Genomic DNA, 21300 nt, shown 5'->3' on the forward strand with positions numbered 1-21300 from the left:
TCTCCACCCCCGGCCCTGCCTTCATGCTGGTCTTTCTTCGCCTTTGAGGAGTAACTTGATTTGCCCCCTTAACTTTCTTTCAACGTTATTATTATTTTATTTTATTATTTTAGCGCAGTCGCAAGTGGTTGCAGATCTGACTTACCCCGTTATCCCTGCCTGCCCCTTCGCACTCTCTGCGTTATAGTCAGGTGGCGTCTTCCTTCTGGGTGGCAACATGGGGGAGCACTGAGAGCAGAGATGGGACAGTCCCCCTGCTCTCTGTTTTCGTGCCTAGTGACACCACCCCCTGGTCAGCCAGGAGAAACGGTCATAGAAAAAGTGAAGTCCTGTTCAATCCAGACTGGAGTGTGGCCAGTACCGATGGGATTTTTGGAGAATTTAGTGTGCTAAACTCTTAAGGCTGAACTGAGCATGTGCACGCTATGATTTTTCAAGGGCCTGTAACTTGTCCAAATTTGTGCAGATTTTCTCAGGGGCCGTAAAAAGGCAAATTTCTGTTGTAACTCCAGCCCCCTTCCAAATTTCCAGACCCCTTTTCAAAGCATGTTGGGGCTACCCCTTCTTGAAACTTTCTCGCAGCTGTTTAACAAGTGCAAAACATATTTTTTCCCCATAAGCTCATTTTAAGAAATGGCTGAACTGTTTTTACTGAAATGTTCTCAAAAAATTAAGCAAGAAGCAGACGCTCACCATGGAAAATTTCCATGCAAATGTTTGAAGTTAGCAAAATTATAAGCAACTAAAAACAGGATCTTATAATGGGAAGTGATAGGAAATGGAACGTTTCAGTTTGTTGAGTCTTTCTATACAATTCTCACAGGGGGTCTCCAGGCAGCTCTGGAGCAGGCTGTGTGGGGAGTTCCTCATACTGTTCTGTTTTATTGTGGAAAAACTCTTCATAGGTAATCTTCAAACCCTTTATTTTTGTGTATATTTTGCAGTGTATTTTTTGCAATGGTTCTACTGTGTTCCTCTTTCTTTCATCCATCTCACTTTTCTCCACTCCGTTTAAACTATTTTCCTATCTCTGCTTTTCATTGCTACAGTTTGGTTGGGGGTGGGGTAATCTTGACAAACAAAAAAACGTAATTGTCTGTTGGGCTGTGGGAGACCCAAAGCTAAATGACAAACTTTCAGACAAGACTGTTGGAGCCTTCCAATAACCTACAGAGCAATTTTTTTAAAATGTTACTTGAAGTACACCATGCTGGTAAACAGAGAATCAGAAAACAGATCCTGAGCCTGTAAGCAGTGAAGAAGGCATCATCCTGCAATCATGACTAAGAAAGGTAGAGTGCCTTCTGCAACAGTAGCCCTAAAGGCAGTGAAGACTGACTCCCTGTCATATGACTGTAATCATGTGACTAGGACCAGGAAATAGATATCTTGCCAGCACTTCTGTATGTCAGAATGTTAGTATACCGTGCATCTCTTGAATCAATAAATAGCTTGATTGGTATTGTTTGCTTCCAGAGAGTTCCATAGCCATCTGTCCTCAGCCAAAAGGAAAAGCAGGTCTGATACAAAATCTATGAGTTTAGAGAAAAGTTGAAGGAAATCAAGGAAGAGCTACACATTAAAAATTGTTTCCTAATGAAGGATTCATGCGAGTCTGTGTATGTGTGAGAGAGAAACCCACCTGTATCAAATAATGGTTTTGCTTTTATGAATGAAGCCACATGCATGAAAACATGCATTCCCAATAATTTCAGAGCAAGCCATATGTCAAACAGGTTCCAATGCCTTTATATACTGACTTTTCAGAACACAGGCATTCTGTATTCCAAAAAATAACAACATACATATGCTGTGCACTTTGTAATTCACACTGGCATATCATCAGAAAGTGAAAATGAGTGGAAAAATGTTATTTAACCAGAGTCAACTAATGGTGCAAGCAGAGCAAAGTGCTTTGGGAAGCACTCCTAGTGGGTGAAAATGAACTAGGAAAGCAGCATAATAGTCAGCAAGCCATCTGCTCAGTTGAAACCAGGCTCCGTAAGAGTTTGTGTTCAAATGTCACTACTGACAGTAGTAATTTTTGACAGCAGTAATTTTGATCTTGCTAGATATAGGCTATAGCTTAAGATATTAAAATTTGTGGTACATCTTACTGATGCAGTCAGACGAACAGTTTTATCTGTATATAAGTCGTCATGAAGCAGCCGCCCTGCATTTTTAAATGCTTTTAACTTTCATGCAGAGATTCTGATGGTTCTGTGCAAAGGCAAACTAGAGTTCCTCATAAATAGTGTACTGAAAAATGCTGAAATAACTAAAATAATGACCATAAAATGTTGTTAAAACTGACAAAAACGTGGCACAGAATGTCTTAATTAGTGTGTAGCTCTGCTGTGTCTATAATAATCTTCCTGTGCTCTGAATGTACAAAGTATGAGGTGCACTTGTATAATCCCATAGGGCCATACAGCATATAGTATCCTGCTGCTTTACTGAAAATAACTGGCTATCTTCTAAACAGCATAACCCAGGGTATGTATTGATTCTGAACAAGAAAAGAGTTAAATGATTGAAGCTTTCTTTGGACATACATTTACTCCTTGTTACATTTCCAGGCAGAACTTTGTTAGCCTATTAATTCATTGGAATGACTGGTTAAATGATTTAAAGAAGTAGTACTAAATACATTTATTTAATTTATGACGCAGCCAAGAACCAGTATGGCTTTTTTTTTCATTTTACGGTGAAAGTAATTTTTCCCTTGAAAAGGTGCAACGCAAATCCTGAAGAATAGTTGACACTATTTTTCTTAATTATGATTTTTTTTGTTTCCATGAAAGAGTTACTGGAAACTTACAAATATCTCTGTAATTATTTTTTTTTTATCACTTGATGCTTATCTGTTCTATTCATTCCCTCTGAAGCACCTGGCATTGGCCACTGGGCTAGATGGACCATTGCTCTGACCCAGTATGACCATTCTTATGTTGATTGCGGATTTAACATAGTCAGTTAATGCTCTAGCCATTATTCCAAGGAATTTGGATTAAAATCTTGGTTTGCAGCACAAATTAAAAAGATTTTGGTGGCTTAATTCTAGTTTCTGTGTTACATGTTACATGGCATTTGTCTGCTGTGTGCTATTGATTTCTCATTTTTAAGAGCACAGACATTTATAAAGAGAAGTTGTTTTTATAGATACTGCTGTGAGTAAATATTTATCTGAAATGTTATTTTGTACTAAGGTTTTGAAGGCGTGGATATCTTAACCTGAATAGGTGAAACATTTTTCTTTTAGACTGTATGACTGTGATACTTAAAATTAGAAAAAAGAAAAGGAGTACTTGTGGCACCTTAGAGACTAACCAATTTATTTGAGCATGAGCTTTCGTGAGCTATAGCTCACTTCATCGGATGCATACCGTGGAAGCTGCAGAAGACATTATATACACACAGAGACCATGAAACAATACCTCCTCCCACCCCACTGTCCTGCTGGTAATAGCTTATCTAAAGTGATCATCAAGTTGGGCCATTTCCAGCACAAATCCAGGTTTTCTCACCCTCCGCCGCTGCCCCCCCCCCCCACACACACTCACTCTCCTGCTGGTAATAGCCCATCCAAAGTGACAACTCTCTCAAATTTGTGCAGGAAATGGCCCACCTTGATTATCATACACATTGTGAAGATTGGTTAGTCTCTAAGGTGCCACAAGTACTCCTTTTCTTTTTGCGAATACAGACTAACACGGCTGTTACTCTGAAACTTAAAATTAGAAGTGATCTATTAAATGATGAGGTTCATTTCTTCTGCTGGTGTAGGACAGTGTGCCCCCGATAGAAGGCATATCCAGTATTTAATTAATACTACGCTTTACTTTTAAAAAACTCTCTAGTATTAGATGACATTGCCGTTTAATCAAGTCTATCTCCATTTATGCATTTTACACCACAAGCCTAAATTAAAAAATGGTACTGATTTTCTGGATCCTCAACTCCCCTTCCTCCCTGCAGCAATTGCTAGTAGTACGTTACCCAGTTGCCAGGTCTCTTCCATTACTCATGAACTCCATGGGCCACCAGTCTTTACCATTAGATCTTTGCTGCTATCAGTTAGCATTTCTCAGCGAGCATTTCATTACTGGTAAGCATTCATGGTTCAAATAACAGATCAGGAGTGTTAATGACACTTGAGTTTGTTTTTTTATTAAACATCTCCGAGAATGCCAAAAGCAGCAGAAATAGTAATTCCCTCTAAAATCGCAAAGGAGTTTGTTCCTTTATCAATTCTTCCCTTTGAACTAAAACTGCTGTGATCAGCTAAATGGACACTTTAGTAAAAATAGTGAGATTATAGTGGCAGACTATACTGAATATTCAAAATATGCTTCCTTTTTCTGGAAATACTTGTCATTGTTTTAGGTTCCTCATAACTGAATGGTTCTGATGTCTCATTGAATGCTGCATTTTACTGCTACTTTCCAGCAAGAAGTCCAAATTGTTGACAGAATTTGAGAGACAGGAAGGGCTGATCTGCAGATGTCTGCAAACTTCCACAGTTGTTTTTTTAAATAAGTCAGTTTATTGGGAAAGATATAGTTTCATATGAAACTGTTTTTAACACACAATTCAAATAAATAAAATATTTTTTAAAACAGTTGTGAAGGTTTCCAGCCTCTCTTATGCATCTGTCTGCTGAGGAATAATTATTTTGTTGGCATCAACAGTCAAGCAAGATAGCAACTTCTTGTTTGTTTTGGAATTAAACAAGTTTTAAAATAAAGGCTATATCAGTTAGATCAGACTTACCTGTCTGAGCTGCTGACAATTCATTATTTTATATATCAGGGTGGCCAAACTTACTGGCCTGCCGAGCTGCATATGACAATATTCAGAACTTTGAGAGCCGGGGTAGACTTGCCAGGAGTCAGGGCTTTAGCACCTCGGGAGATGCTTGCCAGGGCTTGGGGTTTCAGCCCTGCTCCTGCTGAAGCCCCAAGCCCCAGCAAGTGCACCCTGTGGGTTTGAAGCCCTGAGACCCTCCTCCCCTCTGTGCAGAAGCCCCCAGCTCATCAACCCACTGCAAGGCAGAGGTCCCAAGTCTGGTAGGTGGAGAATGGGGATGTGTGGAGGCGGTTTTGAGAGCTGCACTTCAACTGTTAAAGAGCCACATGTGGCTTGGGAGCAACAGTTTGGCCACCCGTTTGTTTATATATATATTCATCATAACACACATTTTATATATATATATATATATATATATAATGCCTCAGTTCAGCCAGCCTCTTAAGCCAGTGCCTAAGTTTAAGCATAGCTGTAATCCCATTTATTCTTGTGGTATTACTCATGTGCTTAAGTACCTCTCTGAGAGGACCTTTAACATGCTGAGTCAATGTGTCATAATGTGATAGTGCCCAAACACTGCTATAATATGATCTGGTTTTGCCTGAGTAAATAGGCTCAAACTGTGTTACTGAAGAGCTTTTTAAAGACCTGGTGGGAAAAGGCTCTGTATCCCATTTTTGGTCTGATCAGAAAACTGAGTGTGGGGATTGGATAGGAGCAAAGAGGAAAGATGGCAGATTCATACCCAGAGCACAGTCCATGTTATTCACTGAATTAGGTAGGGGTCCTCTGGAAAAATAGCATGCAGCTAAAGATAGTATCATAATACATATGCACCAGGAGGCTAAGTTATATTTGCACAGGCAGCCTGAATTCTGACTCTTCCTAACTTTTCAGTGCTTGACCTTATAGTCTTATTGTTCCTTTAACATTATTATATTGCATGTACTTTTTTAAAAAAAATGTTTTTTCAAAATAAAGGAAATGCTGGACTTAACTGCAGGGCAAATATTTTGAACCCAGAGCATTTACTGTGGTTGTGTCAACATTTGGCATGTTACAGTTAGACTGTAAGCGTTTCGGGACAGGGCCTTTGTCTTTCTGTATATTTGCAGTGTCTCTCGTATTGGGACCTCATTCCTGTTTGGGCTCAAATGCTACCATAATATAACAACTAAGTATGGAATTGTGAACTGATGTACTTTGATAGCTCTTGGTAATTCTGTTTTCTCAATGGTTCTCCAATTTCAGTGCCACTGAGTATTTAAACATAAAGGGTGAGATTTTCACAAGTGCTCATGGGCCTAACAGTTCGTAGTCTGTAGAAACAGTTAGGCCGATGCCAAGTGCTTTTTAAATCTCACCCAACGTGCTTTGTAACCTTCTCCCTTGTTAATATCACTTAGAATCACAATGCATGTCTTGGAAGATGACTTAAATCTTAAACACTCAAATTTCAGTTTAATTGTAGCTAAGCTATTGTACAGTTCAAATAAGTGGGTAGTACTAGGTGTGGTGAATGTGCTACTGCCATTAGAATGGTATACAGAATGGTGTCCAGACTTCTCTTTCTTTCTGTACATGCTTTTAGATTATGTTTCTGTGAGAGTTGAGGATGATGTTGAAGCTGTGATCATTCAAAATTCTGAAATAGAAGATGCAGAAAATGGACTGTCCACACAAGGCTGCGTGTCAGTGGAACAAAATGCTCAAGTAAACAGTGATGATCACTACATGACTCAACTTGCATATGGTAAATACACTTAATTTCTTCTGGGAGTTAATGCCCATGGCCCATCCTTCTGGCAGAGTGCTCAGTCATTGTATCTTTAACACTATATTCCCCATTACTTTTTCTCTTCTGTCTGTGACTCTATAACCTTTAAAAAGCTACTTATTAATAGCTGATAGTTTTGATAGTATAGTTTAAAACAAGTAACTTTAGAATCTGTTTCCCCTTAAGGATGTTCCCTGTTAGTGGTGATCTCAATAATAAGGTTTAAGAATTGTTTTTCTCACATATACATAGGAATTCATTATTTAAAATAGAATCTGTTGTAAGAAGATTAGTATGTAATTTGGAGGGGAAAAAACAAGACCAGAGAAATCTGGCTGCCCAGTAGGTGTGGCATTTAGCTAAATTAATTGGGATACAATGAAAATTCTTTTATGCACTATTCTAGTAAATTTGTCATTTACGTTGGGGTGTTGCCGACTGTAGGTACCCTTTAATGTTTTGAACTCTGTCTGGGGGAGAATTGGGTTGTAGTTTTGAGAAACTTTGCTTGCTTACTATTGGATACAAGATGCCAATGAAGGTAGTATATGTGTTTAGGCAGTTAATTTATAGAATCATAGAATATCAGAGTTGGAAGGGACCTCAGGAGATCATCTTGTCCAACCCCCTGCTCAAAGCAGGACCAATCCTCAATTTTTGCCCCAGATCCCTAAATGCCCCCCTCAAGGATTGAACTCTAAACCGTGGGTTTAGCAGGCCAATGCTCAAACCACTGAGCTATCCCTCCCCCCGAAGAAGAGTATATATGAAGAGTATAGCTACAAAGGCTGTTAACTCATTTCCATTAGATTATAACAGGAATCAAATCTTAACTCTAGTTTTCACATAACATTAACTAATATCAGTAGTTTAATCTGTTAGATTCAGCTATATGTTTTGGCTTGGAAAGGATTAAGTGGAAACCAATTTAGACTATGGCCACGTACAGCAGTGATTGCTGCAGGCAGGCCCACAGCAAGAAAGGTGACGCTGGCACAGAACCTCTCTAAGTGAGATTTAATTTGATTTTAAAATGCTAGACATTTGCACACTGCATCATAGTACCTGAGCACCAACAATACCATTGCCCCCATAGAAGTTCGGGCCATACATGTGCATGGATCCTCCTTTTCCCTTAGCACAATCCTCCTTTCCGACCTGAAAGGTGCAGACATATCATGAAAAGACAGACCCTTTTCCAAAGAGGTTACGTTTTAAGTATCTGACAGGACACAACTGGTAGCTACAAACAGATGGGGAATAGAAGAAAACAGTGCAACCATTACCACTAGCATCAAAGTAAACACTAAATGAGATTAGCGAGAGAAATGAAAAACAAACATCTACAGGAAGAGTCCCATCATTCTATAACAGCTTAGTATTTTCTAACAAGGAAGCAGATCCTATCTGTGTCCAGTCAGTCCCCTCATACCTCTGATACATGCTATAAGCTATAGCAGAGAAACACGGTTAGTCACAACCTCGTGTAAATATGGTTCCTGAGACAAAGGTTCTAACCTGGGTTTTCCTGACCAGTCTAATCTATTATCTCAGTTTCACTGTAGCAATTACCATAATAAGAGTTCCCTCGTGTAATCAGGTCATCCCTGACACAATTCAGTTGTGCGTTCTAGATGAAGCCGTGCTGTGCTACGACTCCTGTAAAGACCAAGGCAGTAGTACAGCTCAGGGTCAGAACCATCCAAACTGCAAAACTGGAGGGTGTCAAGTCCTATCATGAATAAATAAGGTCCATCAAAAGCATAGTTTAGATGGGACGTATAGCACAAGTAATAATAAAGCCACTGCAACAAGACATGCTTCTAGATAATGCTCATGTAGACAGAGTCTATGATATCAAGAAAAGCTTTCAGAAGTGGTGTTAACTGAAAGGAATAGCATTTTGTATTACTTACTCCAAGTCATGAGAAGTATCTGAGTATTAAAGTTATCTTGTGACTTTATTGTGAGGCATCCAGAGAGGTCACAGAATACTGATGATTTAACTTTCCCATGTTACTGTGTGACATCCCATGTCCCAATGTATTTAGTTTGTCATAGTTAGTCTAGATCAGTGATACTCAGACCTCAGTGGTTCAGGAACCTCATTAACCCAAAAGAGCCACAGCAGTGTAAATTCACGGTTTAATTTACTATAGGACTATATATTCATATTTAAACAGTATGACAGGAAATATTTAGTTTTTTATGTATATTATTCTCACAGCAAAATGACCAAGTATTATTATTTTATCAACTACAATTGGTTAATAACATAGTAAAAACATCTTGGTTAGTAATTAAATCACACAGTGTTTTAATATCATGTGCAGCAAAGAGCTGTAGGAGGCACATTAAAGAGCCACTTGCGGCTCGCGAGCCTCAGTCTGAGTATCACTGGTTTAGTGTATTCAGCAAAACATTTTTAAAAAAGCAAAATTACCATCCATGCCTGGGAAATGGACAAAACAAGCATTGCATAAAAGGGTCCTAAACACAATAAAGTGATTATAGTCAGGATGTCTCTTCAGTGGATCCAAGTCATCTCCCATGTTTTCATAACACTGACACTGTTTTTTTCTATTGTTTTCTGCTTGACAGTAAAGTTTACTCTTGGTTTTTGTAGATTTCCACTTGAAAACACATTGATATTCCCTATCCCTTCTTTTCCTCATCTCTCCCCAGCTATAGTGAGGGGTATTTTGTTTGTTTTTGTTTTCTAATACAGCAGAACAAACATGCCAGGTCATCTGTTTGTGAACCAGCAGTGACAGATGGATGTCAGCCCAAGTCTCGGAGGATAATTTAACTATTATTTCAGAATCAGCAGAGGGAGCATGATGATCATTTTGTCAGCGTGCCCCCCCCCCCCCCCAAATGGTGGGTTGGTGGTGGGTGTTTTTAAATAGCAGGCAAGTAAGGAATTTTAAAGACTGCTGTCATAGTAAGTAAAAGTTGGCAGCTATTCCATTTGAGGATGTCCAGCACTTACAATTAAAAGCCCCTGTTTTCAGCTGTTAACTGTCATGTTGTCTTGAGTGGCTCACAGCTGAGAGCGCCAGCCTCAGGGCAGACTGTCAAAAAGAAGGGCAGAATCCCCAAACTGGTTGTATTTTCTATAATTATATTTCACCAATCCAGTAACAAGTGTGAACTCCTAAAGTACTGTAACAGTCTTAACATCAAGTCACAGACAGTCCCCTTGGGCATTCCAGTATATCTTGCCATCCAGGCAAGCTGGACTATATGGTAGATGGTCACTTTACACCAAAAATCACAGCAATATTCAGGTTACTCCAGTCCCAAAGGACCAGTCACCTTAGGTCGATTGTACTCAGATCTCAAATCAAAGACAATGCCTGTAGCCAATCCTGTAATAAACTAACCAAAGATTTATTAAGTAAGAAAAGAAATAAAGTTATTTACAAAGTTAAAACAGGAAGCATACGCACAAATGAGTTACAGTCTTAGATTTAAAAAGGTAATATAAGCTTCTATAATAAGCAGCTCTATATGTCCTCTAGGGGTGACCCAAGCTAAGCATCATGGGGATCTCCTCCTTGTGTTTAGGAATCTTTGCCTCCTAGAGTCCAGACCGCATAAAGACACCCAGTTTCTCCTTGTCAGGCATTTTTATCCCCTTCACTCCAGAATCCAAGCTGATGGGATGAGTTCATGCACACGCCTTCCCTTCCTGCAGGGAGTGAGGAATGCAGTCAAGAAGGTCTCTGTCCTTTGATGCTACACAATGTTTCATTTGCCTTCATTGGGCCATCTTGTTTGCAGGACGAGCACTTTACCTTCATTAATGCTGCTTTTCTTGTTTGGTGAGTTACACAATTACAGAGGTTTACAACACAAACACTCAATATAACTTTATACCATGAGATACAGATAGTATATGTAGGATTAATACATGTAGCATCCTACAAGCATTCCATAAAGTCTAAACACATTCTTATAACACCAATGTCTATTTAAGTCGGACTGGTTTCCGGCTATGGGTTTGTCATTGTTCACTGAGGCCCTGGGCTTTTGTCATGAGGTGACATCTGGTCTGTCAGCATCAAAATAACTTTTCCAGACTTAACCATTTGGACTGAAATTGTCCATGTTTGTTTTCTGGATTAAGCTGATAACTTTTTAATAAAAGTTTCAGGAAAAGTGCTTCAGCAATTTTCAAGAATGAAGTTATTTTCTGGGAGTCCATGGGGCTGTGTCCTTGGTCCCCTTCTCTTCTTGTACTATGCCTTATCTCTGAGTAATCTCATCCGCAAATTCAGCTACCATCTCCACCCTGACAACTCTCAGATCTACCTCTCCACTCCAGACCTGTCTTCTGTCCAAACTGAAGTGTCCGTCTGTCTATCTCTGAACCTCTTTGAGGATATCTAGGTATCAGCTCAAGTTCAACATGGCTAAACCAGAGTTCTTAATCATACCCCCCGTTTCCCCATCCCCTCCTTTCTTGATCATTGTGGACAACACCACAGTCCTGCCTGTCATTCAGGCCTGTAACCTAGCTGTTATCTCCATCTTGGACCTTTCTCGCATCCAGGCTATGTCTAGATATTGGGGTTTTTTTCTGCATAACATCTTTAAAATATGACCTTTGATATCCCTTCACACCGCTAAAACTCTCATCATCTCACTTGTCAATTACTGCAATGTCTTTCTCTCTGGCTTTGACAAATGCAGTTTTGCCCCTTTAGTATCCATTCAGACTGCTGCTACAAAGAGAATTCTCCTAATCCATCACTTTGACCACATCACTCCTATCTTCGTATCCCTCCACTGGCTCCCCTTTTTTTTTATTGCATCAAGCATAAATTGTTGCTTGTAAATCAATAGAAGCTAGGGATTGCAATGGGAGATCAGGGCTGCCCCATTGTGCTATGCTCTGTTTGCACCTACAAAGCCGTTCATGTCCTATCCTGTCTCTAACTATCATCTCTCATTCACTATCAAGATGTTGACTTCTGTCTCAGATTGGCCAATGCTGCCAGTGTCTATTGTCCACTTGTTACATTTTTCAACAAGTTTCTTTCTTCCATGCTGCTCCTCATGCTTGGGAGCAGCTCCCTATAAACATCTGCAAAGCCACTTCATTGTTCTCCATAAAATACCTTCTTAAAATTTTTTTTTGCCATAATGTCTGCAAAAAGATTGGCAATGGTTAGGCCGCTGGTGTGCTGAGACCACTGCCTGTCATGCTAACCAGTATTGTCTCATTGTTTCCTTGTACTCCCCCATCAGTTTGTCTGTATCTATCTATCTGTCACCTCATGTCTTATACTTAGATTTTAAGATCTTTGTGGCAGAGACCATCTTTTTTTACAGCACCTAGCACAATGGGGTCCTGGTCCAGACTGGCTCTCGGTGCTACAGTAATACAAATAATAAAATTAGGCAGAAATAAGTAATTCTGCTAATGTTTTTGCCTCCAGCTGTTTCTTTTAAGAGCTTTTTCTTTGAAGAGTTCTTCTACTTTTAGGGTTTGAGGTAGGAACTGGAAATTTTGGCAGGAGAATAGGCTTGGAGGCTGAGATATGCCTTTCGCTTTCCCTATGAAAATCCATGAAGATTTGCCAGAGTTCCAAGCCATTGGAAATTGCCATTTGCAGATGCTCAGTAGAATTTGCTAAAGGGTTGCTGCAAAGTTTCCAAAAATGTTTATGGACAGTCTTAAACTGGCATGTCATACCTTCTCAGTGCTTGACTTTGCAACTGTAGCATAGAATTTGTATGTAATTGTAGTGTCATTGTTTTTGACGATGTAGTTAGAGACATGACAGAACTTCCCTCATACAGGAATTTCTTATGATTTGTGGGACCTTAGGTTGCTAGAGGGGAAGTAGTAAGGTCAGAATGAAGAGGTGAGAGACATTCCCACTGCCTGAGAGGTGAAATTGATTAGGCCTATGATTTGCTGAGTCAGTGCAGAGCAGGAGAGGGTGGGGGTGTGTGTGTGAGCGAGAGAGAGAGACGAGCAGTCTTTTGCATTGTCTGTGTTGCAAGTCATCCATACTAGTTTAAACTGTGTTTCTGGACTTTATGGGCTAGATCCCCAAGTGGCCTCAAGCAGCATATGGTGCATCTTTGAGGTGAGAACATAGGTGACTTTACACTCTTTTCTCCGTTTCACCCCCAATCATGTTGCAAGTTGAAAGAGCCTCATGTATATTAATAATTATTTGTTTGTAAATCAATAGAAGCTAGGAATCGCAACGGGAGATCAGGGCCGCCCCATTCCTCTAGGCCCTGTACAAATGCATAACAAAAAAAGAGTCCTTGTCCCAAACAGCTTACAGCCTAAGTGTTGGTCAACACTGTTCTCCACTTGTAAGGTAACTCCCTTCTCTTCATGTGCCAGTATATTTATGTCTGTATCTGTAATTTTCACTCCATGCATCTGAAGAAGTGGGTTTTTTTACCCACAAAAGCTTATGCCCAAATAAATCTGTTAGTCTTTAAGGTACCACTGGGCTCCTTGTTGTTCTTGTGGATACAGACTAACACGGCTACCCCTCTGATAAGTATAAGATGAGCGCTAGTAGATGAAATACGAAAAAAACCAATGAGGAAGCACAAGATAACAAGGGGACTTGCACTGGCAGATAGCAGCTCTCAAGGAGCAACGCTGCCAGCCAGGATCACATCACCTGTTAGCCCTTCCTTTCCTGTCCCTATTTTTAATTCCCTTTGTGCCAGTTCAAAGGAGACTTGAGATGGGCTGAAGATCTGGCCCTCTAACTTGGTTGTAAAGTTTAGGATAAAATCTGGCATATGATTCTCCTTCAAGAAGCAGTAACTTTTTTTTTTCTATCAATTGCAGGCAAACTTAATTCAGTCATGTAAAAGTTACAAAAGTATTAAAATAGAAGTTGGCCAATGTCAAGCATTTGTTTGCAGATGTACAGTTTTGCTGTTAAATGTTTATCAAACAACATCAGTTAGTTTGCTCTAGATCATCAACTTTTTGGGGCAGGGATTAGGACCAGACCTTTTTCTTCACACGGCTCTTCACAGAGATAAACACGCTCAAAAATTGAAGGTGATAAACAGAGTGAATACTTAGGGAAGGGAAAGATGAGGGTAAAGAAAATACAAATAACGGTGAGTTCTGTATCACGTTGTGAACAATGCATTTAAATTCTGATTCCTAGGTTTTTGTTGTGGGGAGGGTTTTAAATGAAGAATGAGATAAGGCAAGAAGAGGCGTAGGTACTCAGGAGTGAAAGTCAACAATGGAAAGTATGGCAAATGAAATGCATTTTGAGGAGGAATTGGAAAGAATAAAGTTTAATAAAAGTTAATTAGAGGATAAAATGAGCAAATAATTTAGTGCTTGATACGTAGTTAGATAGTAATTAACCTTAAATGGCCAGGATGCTGCAGTTTTAAAAATAAGCTATTGTTCTTGCTTTTCATGACAGATGTCTAATTCATAGATTCCAAGGCCAAAAGGGACCATTGTGATAATCTAGTCTGACCTCCTGTATAATACAGGCCATAGAATTTCCCTGAAACAGTTCATGTCAATTCAGTGGGAGAAGTTTTCTAACATGCTTTCTTTTAACTTTGGCTTTTGTAGGAGGGGAAGGTTTGTCAGTACTGAGTGAGCCAGTGGTGTCACAGATGAGCCATTCTGCAGGTGTGCAGAGAGATGGTCAGAACCCAGAAGAAATGGAGTATGTTTTTTTGCATAAAAGACGACGACTTACCCCCTCTCTGGTGAGAAATAGCATGGTATGTGTATCTAAACAAACGCTTGCTCTGCTTTGTCAGGCAAATTGCACTGCTATTAGCAATTCCAGTTCTCATGTGAGAGAATTGTCTTATATACTTCCCCCTTTTGTGGATTATTATTGTTTGTATTACGGTAGTGTCAAGAAGCTTTTATAAGGGTTGGAGCCCCATATTGGTAGGCATTGTACATGCGCAGAGGAAGAGACCGCTCCTTTCCTGAAAAGCTGACACTCTAAGGATTGGTCCTGCAAGCAAACCTTTGACATGCAAACTCATATTCTTCTAAAAAGTAGGATACATTAGGGACGCTTCCTTCCTTTCCCACAGGTTTCGAGATGGAATGATACCAATCATCGTTCCTTACCTGTTACTGATGGGCAAATTATTGGGCAAACTATGTCCAAAAATAGACCATGCATCTCGCACATTGATGCATATCTGTGGGCAGAACTTGGCTCATAGCACAGAGCTATACTTTAATGGCCAGCTGAAGAACATAAAAAAAAAAGTTTACATTTTAAATATCAACAAAGTGGTCTTGTCAGTACTAAAACAGGGCGCCAGATTATATTTGAACTCTGCCAATATTACACATTATATAGTTTTTCATTTGAGTAGTGTGACAGAAATTTGGTGTAATTAAAAAAAAAATCAAATGCAAAATAGTTTATGCTGGACAAGAAGGGCTTCTCACATCTTACATGTAAAATGAGCATCTTTATTTTAATTTTTTAAGTCTCTTTCTCCACCGGGTGGCACTGTTGATTCCTGTCTACAGGAAATTTTCATATAACAAGGGACACTATGGGCATGTGTACACTGCAATTAAAAACTGGCAGCTGGCCTGTGCCAGCTGATTTGGGCTCAAAGGGCTCAGGCTGCAGGGCTGTTTAATTGCAGGGTAGGTGTTCAGGCTTAGGCTACAGCCTAAGCCCTGGGATCCTTCCACCTCACAGAGTCCTAGAGCCCAAGTCAGTTGGTATGGGCCAGCCACAGGTTTTTAATAACAGTGTACACATACCTCTTTCCCCTAGCTTCTAAAGAGGCACTTCCCATGGGCTCTTTTGTTACCTGTATGTTTTGTTGTGTCTGCTATTTTACTTAAAATGGTCTTTCCTGAAGAAGAGACCAGGCCCTGGCTGTTTTGTTCTTCACATTAATGAAAGAAGAGCTTGTGCTAAACAAAAGATCTTTATTTTTAACTTTTTACATCCACTTTAGCATCACATAACCTAGAGCCTGCTCCTAGCTATCGTAAGTAGCATTCTGTTCTGAAAACATTCATGGAGCCCTACATTCCTATGGGAAAGGCCACCCTTTAACTCTCCAGCCACATCCTTGCATAGCAATAGTGACTGCTCCAAGAGCCATGCCAAAGAACGTTAATGTTTCAGGAGTACAAGGACACCCAGTGTCAGATCAGGTTTACCCCAACATATAAAGACTTGTCTGCAAGCAAAGTTGCACTGATTTAAACAAATGTTTGACTTTTAAATTGACTCATTTAAACCATTACAAAAGGCTTTGCAGACATTCTTAAATTGATATTAAACCTGACAGATGTTTGTACATTGTCTAGCACAATGGGGCCCTGGCTTCTAGGGTTTACCAAAATACAAATAATTCACTAAATTGATCAGAACTATTTAAATTGAGATAAGAACAGTTTTAAGAGATACCAAAATAAGAACATCTAACATGGTTTTGCACTGGTTCTAACTAAATCTGTTTCAAAACTGATATAAGTTAAATCTGTTTACATAGTGGCAAGGCCTTAGTTGTAAAAAAATAAGCTTTTTGTGAAACAGTCAGTGGAAAGATTTCAGGTTTGTTTTTTTTGTTTTTTTTTTAAATTGCAGTGAATTTTTTAAATAACCATTCCCTGCAGCCTAAACACTTCTCCATTGTTTTAGTACATGAGTAATTGAAAGTGATATTGACTAGTAACTGACTACAAACAAAAGTGAAATTGGGTAGCTTTGTCCTTGCTGAGAGACATGCAGCAAGTAAACCTTACAAGATGTGAAAAATGTGGATTTTGTTTCTTTACTTATTAATAAACTCAAGTGTCAGTAAAATGTACATGGATATGTATATATATTTGTAATCCCTGTAAAGGAAAACTGACTTGAAAACTTATGTCACAGTTACAATGTGACTAATACTAGAACAAATCTATATTAATCTGCGGTGTTTGAAAACATCCTCCTCATTAGTTGCTATACTTAATATATGAAGCCAGTGCCTTGGGTTCCAGAAAAATATATAGGTCATCTAGACCAGTGGTTCTCAAGCAGGGGTCTGGGAGCCCCTGGGGGGCCGCCAGCCGGTTTCAGGGGATCTGCCAAGCAGGGCCAGCATTACACTTGCTTGGGCCCAGGGCAGAAAGCCGAAGCCCCGTTGCATGGTGCTGAAGCCTGGGGCTCTAAGCCCCACTCGGTCTGACCTTAGGCAGAAGCTGAATCCTGAGCAATTTAGTTTTACAGGGCCCCCTGTGGCATGGGGCACTGGGCTATTGCCTTCTTGCTACCCCCTAACGCTGGCCCAAATTTTTATATGCAGAAAAGCATATAGCTGTGGCATAGCTGGGTCGTGGAGTTTTTATAGCATATTGGGGGGGCCTCAGAAAGAAAAGATTGAGAATCCCTCATCTAGACTGTTTTATGCCTTGTATTCTGTGATTGCTCCTAATTTTACATGTTTCCAAATATTTTTTTTCCAGATAAGATCCAGGGAAACAGAATATGAAGATGGTGGAAGCGTTATTTATGAATATGAACCAGATTATGAATGTGTAAGTCTTTTTATTTATTTTTTTTTATTGCTTTTTTTGTTGGTAATGACTGTTGCTTTGGGGGTTCATTACAAAAACAGTTTTGTTTGTTTTTTTAACATGATATGAGATCCTAAAGCTCGGTGTTTCTCTGTATATGTTTCTGGCTGCAAAGCATTATGATTTTAAGTTTCAGCTTAGCTTCTTTATTTTGAAATGAAACAGGGAAGTGTTGTCTCTGAAGCATCCTACACAGGAGATCAGCAGAAAACCCTTATGGAAGTCCTCAACTATTGTCAGGTACCTCATTTTTATCTTCGAAATAGTTTATAAACCTCTGCAAAAAAACAAGGCAAAATTATGTCCTGTTTCTATCCCTGTATATGTGCCACTATAACAGCAATTTGCAACTCTATTGCACCCAGTTGTTCATTTCTATAAACTTCACTTGACTTAACTGTAAATGCATTTTGCTTATTTTTGATTGACTTTTTTATATGCAGCCACTGAGCCTTTTACAATGTAATTAACCTGAGAGTGTCTCCAAAGGTCAGTAGTAATACAACATATGTAATACAGAGTCCATTGATTTACTTCAAGGAATTGCAAGGTAATGGGAAATGTTTGGCATATAGATTTTGAAGGCATCTGATGTTTGCTTTTAGAATATTACCTTATTCAGAATCTTGTTATTCAGGCTGAATTAGGAGAATTTATTGCTTATGTTATCTGAAGTAGTAACTGGCAAGCTGAATAACTGCACCAGTGAAGTTAAAACTAAATGAATATCTTACTCATACAGGTGACCAGTTATAGTAGGGCTACTCCTTAAAGTAATGGGTTGGCCCTCTGTCCTTTAGGGAGCATCTCCTTCTGGAGTGATTTACAGCTAAATGTTAATTAATGTCATGTATGCCTTACTGCTTGCACCAGGGCTGCATGATTAGGCCATTGTACATTGCTTTTAATACACAACAATTTAAGCTTTTATTGCACCTTATTATGCTGAGGCATTTCATGGTGCTTTGGAGTCTCAATTTATGCAGGGCTATTGTTACTAAAGCAATAGCATCAACTTCAAATCTAGTTAATTTTATTTTTCAAATTTGGTTTTATAGCCGCATTTTCTATTCTTTTTAAAAATTTCTTTCTCTCCCGAATTGTTGTGTGATAGAACTACACAAAATGCAGCAGAAACTGACTGTGCTTTGGAAACAGTGCTACTGATCATATACTCTGAAAACACAACTTGTTTCCTCTCTACTCATTTAGTTCAGTAACCTTCTGTGTTACTAGTAATAATAGTAGACAAAATTGTTCAGGTGTGTGATTTTCCTAAGTTTGTATGTATGGACAGCTGTTGGCCTTTGAACGCCAGTTTGATTTACATGGCTCTTATATCTATGACATGTTGGGGTCTTTAGGGTCTTTACAGTACTGTTACTTTAAAACTTTCATATCGGATTCTCCAAGTAAGGCAAAGTCAATTTTTAAATCTGTGGGAGACTCAAATTTCTGAGCTTGAAAAAAGACTGAAAATCAGCCAAAATGTTCTGGCTACTTTCAACCAACCAAGTGTTTTTCAAATTCTGTTTGTGTTTTTTTTCCCTTGAGTGTAATCAATGGGTATGCAATTGATTTCAGCATTATAATCATTTTGAGGCTTGGAGCTGAAACTGTTGCTCTCTGGAGCACCTACACTTGTCATCTTACTTTGGAATACAGATTCCTCCAAGGTATATTTCCCATCAGTGATGTAGAAATCAATACCTCATGAGCTATTTATCAGTATCTCAGCCACGTATTTGGAAATAGATAATTCTATTTTTAAAGGTCTCTAACTACCCATAAAGTAGTGTTAAGCCTATGATTTAAAGGTAGTATGACTCTTCAGATAACACATAATAATTCTTCTTGTGCCACTTGTCTACTTCTGAGTTTGCTTGATATCTCTTCAATGTGAAATAAAATGCACCATTATATTAGATAAAAATCAGCTGTATATTGGGCTCAGTAGGAAGAACAACCGTTCAATTCCGGTCATGTGCAGCAGGATGTTAAAACAGCAAGAGTAAGTCTTTCCCTGAAATTAGATCTTCCAAAAGAAGCATGCTTTTTCAAGCTTGAAATTAGCCTGTGGTTATTTTTCCTTGTGGTGCATAAGTAAATCAGCCTATAATTCACTTTACGAAGCGTATTTATTATCCACTGAACTGTTGCAAAGTTTAGACTTAAGGAAGGAACTTCAACCTTAATGAGACTTCCTTGCTTTTGTCAAATTTAAATGTAGTGCTTTTTATTTACTTTTCCTCTAAAAGTAGAAAAATTCCATTAACTTCACATTTATTGCCAGGCCATGTATGATGCCATTCAGAAGTTGGATAAGAAATTTGATCTGCTTCATCGAAAGGTTTCAGAAATGCAACACACCCGGATGAAGCCATTGCTCCTCAAACCTGTGAGTATTAAAGATCTGAAATGTTCAGAGTCCCTTTTCAAGCATGAGTAGAAATTAGAGGGTTAAACTCTCTCCTTACCTTCCACTGTCGTCAGAAGTGGATTTAGCATCCATTAGAGGCAGGTTATTATATACTACTTGGCATTCGTGAGCTCAGTCCTCTATCGGTGTAGTAGCAGCCAGAGTCAATTTAGTAGGCTAGGTCAGGGGTTCTCAGGACAAATTTTTTGGTGGCCTGAGAGTGTGGCTAAGGGTTGTGATGGATTTTCCATGTTGGACAATTTTTAAATCAAGATGGGATGTTTTTCTAAAAGCTATGCTTTGGAATTATTTTGGGGAAGTTCTATGTCTCTGTTATATAGGAGGTCAGACTGGATGAGTGGTCCCTTTTGGCCTTGGAATCTATGAAACCATTTCTTGAAGGAATGAGTGAGGGGCCAGTCTTACTCCATACAAATGGAGGGAGATGGCAGGAGGTGGTGGTCCACCCATCTTATACTTTTTAGACCAGTGGTTATAGAACTCATGTGGGAGACCCTCTTTCAATTCCCCCATCTGCCTGAGGGAGAGGATTTGAACAGGGATCTCCCAGCCCTCTTAGAAGAGTGTTCTAATTCCTGAGCTATAGGATATTCTAATGTGGGGCTCCCTCCATCTGTCCTGTTGAAGCTGTGGCGCTTTGGATAAATACAGAGTCATTGGACCAGAGAGTTAAGTCCAGTGGTTTAGCACACCCACCGGGGAGGTGGGAGACTGAGGGTGAAGTCTCCCTGCTCCAATAGCTATTGCATTGTTTATACACAGTAGAACAGTATCAATAGAGGAGACTGAGAAAAGCCCAAATCAGAATATCTCAGTGGTTAGAGCACTCTCCTGAGAGCTGGAAGACTCCTGTTCAAATCCCTTCTCTCTGGGAAGGGGAACACTCACCACCAGTGCTGCCTAGTGACTGTGCAGGGGTGTGGCAAGTTGGAGGCCCAAGAGGAAGACCCCTTTCTTAATACAGCTCCACCCTGCAGCAGTCTGTCCTTTTAGTGACTCAACTCTCCAGCCAGGTCACACTTTCAGTTCACTCCTTTTGGGTTATGTATCAAGGGTCCAATAATGGGGAAGTCTTCAGAATTCAGTGAGGGATTCAGGGCTTCCCCTGTAGTCTTGTGGTCTGGACCTTTGTACCTTCACTGTCTTCCCCCAGTTAGGTTCTCTGCAAAGGGACAGACTTCCATAGTCGTCCCACTTTAGGAGTTGGTAGGGGAAGCCTTGGTCTACTCTCTCTACTGGGCTCTGATCCAGGGCCCAATGGTAGCCAGCTAAGTCCTACACCTTAGGGTGCTATGCGGCTGACTCCCTGGATACTTCCTACCTGTCCCTCTTTTCCTACAGGGTAAAGTAAATAGCTAAAACACAAATAAAGTCTCTGCCTTCAGAGAGTCAAAGGTCCCTTCTTTATACGCTTGGTCAGGCCACTATCACCATGCCTCAGGCAGCAAGAGCTCCTGTGGTGCTTCTTTCCAAGGGCGCAGGCAGCTCACTTCCATTATCTGCTTGCCGCTGAGCTACTCTGCTCCTTTTTTAACTTCCTCCTCTAGCTTGTGCAGACATTGTGAGTATCCTGGGGCAAGGCTGGCTGGGCCCAGAGTAGCGCTTTAGCCCTGTTCTTTCCAGTGTGGGGGGGCTTGTACACCCCATTACACTCCCCCTCTGGCAGAGAGGGGGAGAATTGAATCTAGGTCT

The 21300-nt window shown here is 39.8% G+C and overlaps 1 protein-coding gene and 1 long non-coding RNA gene across 6 annotated transcripts in view; one reads left to right on the forward strand and one right to left on the reverse strand.

Annotated features, from left to right (window-relative positions):
* The window catches only part of LOC311517925, a 52677-nt gene extending 52208 nt beyond the window's left edge, over window positions 1–469 (reverse strand). Inside the window, exon 1 of the long non-coding RNA XR_014710822.1 lies at window positions 146–469. This is a non-coding gene — a long non-coding RNA (uncharacterized lncRNA). The remainder of the gene's footprint in view (window positions 1–145) is intronic.
* The window catches only part of BEND2 (BEN domain containing 2), a 35088-nt gene that overhangs the window by 1551 nt on the left and 12237 nt on the right, over window positions 1–21300 (forward strand). For 2 of the 5 annotated variants that reach the window (XM_084623111.1, XM_084623110.1), the window contains exons 2-6: window positions 6401–6562; window positions 14181–14335; window positions 17058–17129; window positions 17334–17408; window positions 19462–19566. In XM_084623111.1, coding sequence (XP_084479237.1) covers window positions 6401–6562; window positions 14181–14335; window positions 17058–17129; window positions 17334–17408; window positions 19462–19566 — 569 coding nt within the window. Of the gene's footprint in view, window positions 1–6400; window positions 6563–10213; window positions 10414–14180; window positions 14336–17057; window positions 17130–17333; window positions 17409–19461; window positions 19567–21300 lie in introns of those variants that run through there. The other 3 variants (XM_084623114.1, XM_084623112.1, XM_084623113.1) reach the window with 3 other exon arrangements.

This window comes from Lepidochelys olivacea (genome assembly GCF_965140295.1).
Source record: "Lepidochelys olivacea isolate rLepOli2 genome assembly, chromosome: 1".
Classification (NCBI taxonomy): Eukaryota; Metazoa; Chordata; order Testudines; family Cheloniidae; genus Lepidochelys; species Lepidochelys olivacea.